Source organism: Engystomops pustulosus, chromosome 4, assembly GCF_040894005.1.
Source record: "Engystomops pustulosus chromosome 4, aEngPut4.maternal, whole genome shotgun sequence".
Lineage (NCBI taxonomy): Eukaryota > Metazoa > Chordata > Amphibia > Anura > Leptodactylidae > Engystomops > Engystomops pustulosus.
In genome coordinates, this window is record NC_092414.1 from 222,192,416 (window position 1) to 222,200,258 (window position 7,843).

A 7,843-nucleotide genomic window follows, 5' to 3' on the forward strand; every position below is an offset into this window, starting at 1 on the left:
GGGAGGCCGTGTATCTAATGCTGGGGGAGGCTGTGTATCTAATGCTGGGGGAGGCTGTGTATCTAATGCTGGGGGAGGCTGTGTATCTTATGATGGAGGAGGCTGTGTATCTAACACCAGGGAAGGCTGTATATCTAACATTGGAGGAGGCTGTGTATCTAATACTGGTGGAGGCTGTGTATAAAAATTATGGTAGAGGCTGTGTATCTTATACTGGGGGAGGCTGTGTATTACTAGGGGAGGCTGTATGCTGCTGCGGGAGGCTTTGTGTACGAGGTATAACTGGCATTGTTCTGTATACAGTTCATTGGGGATCTGTATGTAGGGGCTGGATTTTTATTAACCCGTTCACGACCCATGACCTAATAGCACATCACGGGTCGGCCGTGGGTGCATGGAGAGGGCTCACGCGCTGAGCCCTCTCCATAGCCGGTAAGTCTTTGCTGCATACTGCGGTCATGGTCGGTGCGCGTCATCGGGGAGCGGCAATCCATCGCCATGGTAGCCTCGGGTCTCACTAAGACCCGAGGCTACTTCGGGTTAACCCATGCATTACAATGTGCTATCAGCACATTGTAATGTATGAGTAGTAAAATCCCCATATACTGCCATACTGCAGTATGGCAGTATATGATAGGATCGTACAGACACCCTAGGGTTAAAGTACCCTAGTGAGTCTGAAAAATAGTTGCAATAAAAATAAAAAAAAAGTTTAAAAAAAAAAAAAATTATAATAAAAAACCCTAAAAATTCAAATCACCCCCATTTCCCTAGAACTGATATAAATATAAATAAACAGTAAAAATCATAAACACATCAGGTATCACCACATCCGAAAATGTCTGATCTATCAAAATATGATAATGGTTTTTCACTGCGTTTAATCCCGTAACGGAAAATCGCGCCAAATTCGAAAATGGCACTTTTTTGTCATTTAAAAAAAAAAATTCTATAAAAAGTGATCACAAGGTCGAACAGTCCTAAATTTGATAACATTGTAAACGTCATCAAAATCCTCAAAAAACAGCACCCCCCACAGCTCTGTACACCAAAGTATAAAAAAGTTATTAGCGCCAGAAGATGGCAAAATCCCCCCAAAAATTTTTTTAATTTTTTTAAATGTATGAAAACATTATAAAACCTATATAAATTTGGTATCCCCGTAATCGCACCGACCCAAAGAATAAAGTAGACAGGTCATTTGGGGCGCACAGTGAAATCCGTAAGATCCAAGCCCACAAGAAAACGGCACAAATGCGTTATTTTACCAATTTCAATGCATTTGGAATTTTTTTCCCGCTTCCCAGTACATGGCATGGAATAATAAATACCATCTCTATGAAGTGTAATTTGTTACGCAGAAAAAAAGTTGTCACACAGCTCTGGACATGGAAAAATAAAAAAGTTATGGATTTTTGATCATGGGGAGTGAAAAATTTAAATGAAAAAACAAAAAAGGTCCAGGTCCTGAAAGGGTTTGACTTGTTGGCCTTATATGCAGTGTTGTAAATCATTTTATTTGGGAGTATGAATATGGGGGCTGTAGTTCATGAAGTGTGGTATATATAATTCTGGGTGCTGTACGTACTATAATTTATTTGGGGGACTATATAAAGAATGTTTTATGTGAATAATGGATAATATATATTTAGGAACACAGTCCATTAGACTATAAGTGAATGTGTTTTTTAAGGGGCGCAGTGTGGAGTTGTGCTGCATGGAACTCAAGACATTTGACTGTTAATTCAGCAGCTACAAACCATGGCTGGGATAAATCAGAAAGGAGTCCTCTTCCTGATGGAGCAGATCATCACCTGGAAGGTACTAAATAGTAGATGGCACTAATATCTGTGTCACTGACTGAATACTAGTGTGTGAGGCGGCATTATCAGACCCTGGCAAAAAGGGGGGAAGCAAAAGGCTAGAATTGGCCCTGCCCTCATTATTTGCGAGTGACACAGACTGTGAGACAGTGAGTGTGATCTATTATACAGGCAGTAAGCTAGAAAATATTTAGGAATAGATACTAACCGCATTATTATTAAAAAGTAATAGTCATTTAAAAAAACTTTTGATATGTTGCAGGGCAGGTAATTTTAAGCCCTTTTGCAATTGGATGAGTTACCTGAATCCTGCTCCTTTCTCTTGTATTCTGCAGCCTTCCCCCTGTTGTCAGTGACTCCTTAGATAGCTGTTTCTAGGCACATCACTTAGCTGACTACGGAGGGAGATTGTACATGAGACACTGCCCCCTCTCTCTCCTCTCCCTGCTCTCAGGTGATTACCTCACAGCTCAGTGCTCCAACACTCATGTGTTGACAGAAGCCCTAACTAGTAACCAAACACTTACACTTATCTCTCCCTCAGCTTTCCCTACACTTGTATATAACCCACACAGACACAAACTACAGATTGATCACAGTCCCCCCTCTCCCTTAACCTCAGGCCTGCAGCAGGAAATGGCAGGAGAGACTCTCCAAATCTTAAAGCTGCCCCCTCATGTGCTGTGCTGAAGGTATAGATAGATAGGAAGATAGACAGATATGATATAGATAGATGATAGATATTAGATGGATAGAAAGATAGATATGGTCTTATTGGTCAGCAGCATGTGCTTGTGATGATGTGACAGGTGGCAGGTCCGGCCCCTTTATCTTACTGAGAGCTCTTCCTCTGGAGTTGGCCAGTAATGGGAGCAGTCAAGTTCCCTTTTAACAGTAGTTTTAGGTAGCTCTCCAGCACCCTCTAGGTTTACACTTTTACACTATGTGTGAAAAATTTGGAATTTCTAAAATTGCTAATTTTTCTAAATTCATTTTTTTCATAAATAAATGCAAAACTAACATGAAGTACAATGACCATTTATAGTGAAACATGTCAGATTTGAAAAAAATGGGCCGTGTCCGAAAGGTGAAAAGTGGCTTTGGCATCAAGGGGTTAACTCAATTTGAAGAAATTAATTAGGTTTAAAACCTTGGAAATAAAAAGCATTTTTCATTTTCACAGGCCAAACTTAATACATCTTATGAAACACCTATAAAAGTTACAAAGATCACATTTCTCTTTGATTAATTCTTTAAGTGGTCTCCAAAGTAGGGTTATTTGTTGAGGGTTTCCTCGGCTCTGGTAGCTTCCATAGTACAACATCTTAGTTGTTGAACTTTAGAATTAACTTAAAAAAGGCCTTTGGAGTGGTGAACACATTTCTAATGTCAAAAGCTATAGAGACGAACAGCATCTACATGTTTACTGTCATCTCGTTCAGCCCATTGGAGTTGATTTGAAGGCACAAACCAATCTTTTCTTCTCCTTTAGAAGTCAGTAGCTACTCAGGATAAAGACAAGTTTATACTTTCAAATGTATTCCTTTTGTAGCCCATTGGGTTTGGACCTCTACCGCTCGGCTGGTTATATTTGGTGCTACTCCTATGGGTCTTGTGTTGTGTCCCAGTATATGGAACAAAGAACCACCAGGTGAGAACCTTAGCAAAAGTAAACTCTGGTTTCTGCACTCCACCCAAACTACTCTTTCTAAAGTCTCATATGATTTCCTCATTGCTAATCCAAATGTGACTATTGAGTCCTGATTATCTCTCGGCAGAGTTTGATACTGTTGAAAACCAGCACCATTTCAGGCTAGACACATGATTGTTAAGTGGGCCGTGATCTGCCAACATAATTTGTCACCTAATCTCACCTCTGATAGAGATTAGTGGCACCCGGTCACAGTTCCGAGGGCACATTTTGTCTAACTGAGCCACCGTCTGGCCAGGCGGCAGCCACTCGACTTTCTATGGAGAGGTGAGTGGGCCCGCCTCCACCGGCCATGTGCTCACCTGGAATATGACCTGGATGAGCAAATGGTCGAGTGCAAGGGGGCCATAATGACGCTGTTCTCTCCTGGTTTTCCTCTTATCAGTCTTTTCTGGATCTATCTTCTCCTCTTCCTGTCAGGATTCCTCAGTCCTCGGTCCTGTGTTCCCTCTAACCTATCCCCACTGGACAAACCAACATTAGATTTGGTGCTCAGTCCTATCTGTTTAGTGGATGTAACAAATCTCGGCACATAACATCTTTCTACCTTATTCAGGAAAACATTGATTGTCTCATAAATCTTGTCTCCTCACTACCTAAAATGTAATATTTCAAAAATGAACTTGCTTTATTTCCACCATTTGCTAAGCAACCCAATCCGGACCTCTCAAATCCCATCCGTGTTATCACCATAACCCAGAGTTCTGTGTGAGCTAACCCCTTCACATCACAGCATTTTTTTGTTCATTTTTTGCTCTCCAATTTCAAAGTTCTATAATGTTCTCATTTTTCTGTGTACAGAGCTGTGTTACTTCTCAGTGACGTAATTTATTATTCCAGGCCGTGTACTGGGAAGCTGGAAAAAAATCCAAATGTGGTGAAAATGCTGAAAAAAAAAGTAATTTGCGTCACTTTCTTGTGGGCTCACTTTTTACGACTTTCACTGTGCGCTCCAAATGATACATCTACTTTATTATGTTATTTAGGATAACACAGTGATACCAAATTTATCTAGGTTTTATTGTGTTTTAATACGTTTTCAAAAATTAAAACAATGGGGGAGATTTATCAAGCCGCCTAAGAATAAGTATGTGCTTAGTTGCTCATGGCAACCAATCACAGCTCAGCTTTCATTTTACCAGGGATCATGAATATTTTAAAGGGAATCTGTAATTGGTTGCCATGGGAAACTAAGCACATTTTTACGCTTGGGCAGCTTGATACATCTCCCCCAATGTGTAAGAAAAAAAATAATTTGTTTTGCCATCTTCTGATACTAATAACCCTTTCATACTTCGGTGTACAGAGCTGTGTGAAGTTTCATTTTTTTGCAAGATAAGCTGTTTTTTTCATGGCTTTCTAGCCATTTTGAGGACTGCGTGACATTTTGATCACTTTCTATTAATTTTTTTTGTAAAGTAAAATGGTATAAAAGTCCCTTTTCGGGCATTTGGGCGCTATTTTCTGTTATGGGGTCCATGATCGGGAATTACTGTTTTTATATTTTAGATATCTTACAATTTAGATGGAATTTTGGGATGTGTTGATACCTAACATGTTTTTTTTTTATTGCTTATTAAGGAAAGAGTGAGAATTTACAATTTTAGTTTTTTTATTTTTTTATTCTTTTTTTTAACTTTTTTTTAAAGGAAACCTACCACTTGAAGTGGCAGGTTTCAGATGGAAATACCGAGCACCAGCTCAGGGTGAGCTCAGGGTGAGCTGGTGCCGGAGCTTTTTTTTTTTTTGTGTTTTAAACCGTTTTAAACTGTATCGCGGTTTAAAACACTTTTTAAACTTTATAGCAGGGAGGTACTTTATAGCCTGCGCCAGCTATAAAGTTTAAAAAGTGTTTTAAACCGCGATACAGCGGTTTAAAACACTAACAAAAATAAGCTCCGGCACCAGCTCACCCTGAGCTCACCCTGAGCTGGTGCTCGGTATTTCCATCTGAAACCTGCCACTTCAAGTGGTAGGTTTCCTTTAAACTATTTTTTAGACCCTTTAGGGTACTTTAACCCTCGATTCTGATGCCTATGTAAGACCCGAGGCTGTCATGGCAACTGAATGCGGCTCCCAAATATCTTGAGCAGCAAAGATCAAAACAAAATTGGCAGCTTCAACACGCTGCCATCAAAGGGACGGAAGTCAAAGGGTTAATTAGCAATATGTAGCAAACCCTACATTTATATGATGAGTCCTCAACCCGTGAGCCCTCTTCATACAGTGGTAGCAGCTCTGGGCCGTACATGTAGGGTGCGGATTGTGAAGAGGTTTAAGTATAAAATAAAAACTGGTAGGGGGATATTGCGATTATATTTCTATTACATCTAGAGACCTGTGGAGTCCCATTTCACTAGTCACCACAATCTGATCTTCAGCACATCCTTATGAATCACATTATGAGCCTGTTAATATTCTTTTGTATGGAGTTCCAGATGTCCTTATTCCTCAGACTGTATATAATGGGGTTCATCAATGGAGTAAGCACAGTATAGAGCAGGGACAGGATCTTACTGGTGTCCGAGGCTTGTCCTCTTTTTGGAAACACATAAACACTAAACAGAGTCCAGTAGAATATGGAGACCACAATGAGGTGGGAGCTGCAGGTGGAGAAGGCCTTCTGCCGCCCGGTACTGGAAGAAATCTTCAATACAGTAACAATAATATTAATATACGATACTATGATTATGATGGTCGGAGAAATAATTAATGGAAAACTTAATAAAGTAATTTCTATCTGAACTATGAAGGTATCGGAGCAGGCGAGATTAAGAATGGGGACAATGTCACAGAAAAAATGGTCAATGATGTTTGGTCCACAAAATATTAGTCTTGAAGGTGTTATGGTGTCGATGAGAGAAACTGAAATACCCAACAACCAACACATCATGGAGAATCTTCCACAGCATGAAATGGTCATGGTGGAATTATAGTGGAGGGGGTTACAGATGGCCACATATCTATCATAAGACATCACAGCCAGGAGAAGACATTCTTGGGTTTCCGAAGTGCTGAAAAAATACAACTGGGTAAAACATTCAGAAAATGTGATTGTTGCCTCGTTATGAAGTAGGACATGAAGCATTTTGGGGACAATGTTTGATGATAACAAGATGTCACTGATGGACAGTTGTGCGATGAAGAAGTACATGGGAGTGTGGAGGCTCCTACTGGTGGACACCAGGACGATGATCAGGAGATTCCCACATATTGTTCCAATAAACACAAAAAAGAATATAAAATATAGTAAAATCTTTAAATGTTGACTGAGTTGAAATCCTGAAAGGAGAAACTCAGTGACTGAAGTCAGATTTTTCTCCTCCATGAGAGAGAAGAGGCAGAAGAAGATATTAAGATCTAGATAATGACTCCGTGTAACAATTGCTAGAGGGTTCTACTTACATCTTCATATATGGAGCACAATGTTATAGTTCACGTAGGACACTCCTCATAGCACTCACACTCCAGACTTCTTATTGTCCTGGAGATGAAAGTTCTGGATAGCTAGGACCACAAAGACTCACATTCTGTACCATGAATGCTCTAGTCTGATAATTGCGCAACATCTCACCATGGACTGATTGTTTTTTATGGACTGTAAGAAGACAATAAAGCTTCCCATTGGGTGACATCAAGCAGAAATCTGAAAAAAAACATTTCATTATAAAAAATAAAAAAATAAAGTAAAATTCATTGTAAAACTGGAACACTATAGAGGTTCTTAAAATAAATACAAAACTTCAAAATGTATTTTAGACAGTTAGTCAAGAACTGAACAAGATTAACCCCTTAACGCTCTGCGCCGTAGCTCTACGGCGCAGAGGTATAAGGGATGTATGAAGAGGGCTCACGGGCTGAGTCCTCTTCATACAGAGGTGGGGGTTTTTGCATTTTGCACAAAACCCCCACCGCTAATAACCGCGGTCGGTGCTTGCACCGATCGCGGCTATTAACCCTCTAAACGCCGCCCGCAAAGTCGCGGGCGGCGTTTAAAAGACGGCGGCGCGCGGGCGCCGCCATCTTTTTTTCGATCGCCACGCCCCCGAACGTCATTGGGGGGCGGCGATTGGTTGCCATGGTAGCCTCGTGTCTTCTTTTGACACGAGGCTATCTGGCAGCTGCAGATTCGTTACAATGAGCCAGTGGCTCATTGTAATGTATGACCTGCAAAAACGCCATATATTGCAATACTGTAGTATTGCAGTATATGGTAGGAGCGATCTGACCATCTAGGGTTAATGTACCCTAGATGGTCTAAAAAATAGTGAAAAAAAAAAGAAAAAAAAAGTTTAAAAAATAAAAAAAA

At 40.3% G+C, this 7,843-nt stretch overlaps 1 protein-coding gene across 1 annotated transcript; it reads right to left on the reverse strand.

The window, feature by feature from the left end:
• Positions 1 to 5,929: 5,929 nt before the first annotated feature.
• Positions 5,930 to 6,862, reverse strand: LOC140128723 (olfactory receptor 10A7-like). The gene has a single exon (XM_072150421.1). It carries the CDS (start codon positions 6,860 to 6,862, stop codon positions 5,930 to 5,932), a length of 933 nt encoding a protein of 310 aa, XP_072006522.1.
• Positions 6,863 to 7,843: the final 981 nt, after the last annotated feature.

Bases quoted from the DNA above. Each gene is read 5' to 3' on its own strand.
- LOC140128723 (XM_072150421.1), bottom strand. From the start codon at position 6,862: ATGGAGGAGAAAAATCTGACTTCAGTCACTGAGTTTCTCCTTTCAGGA.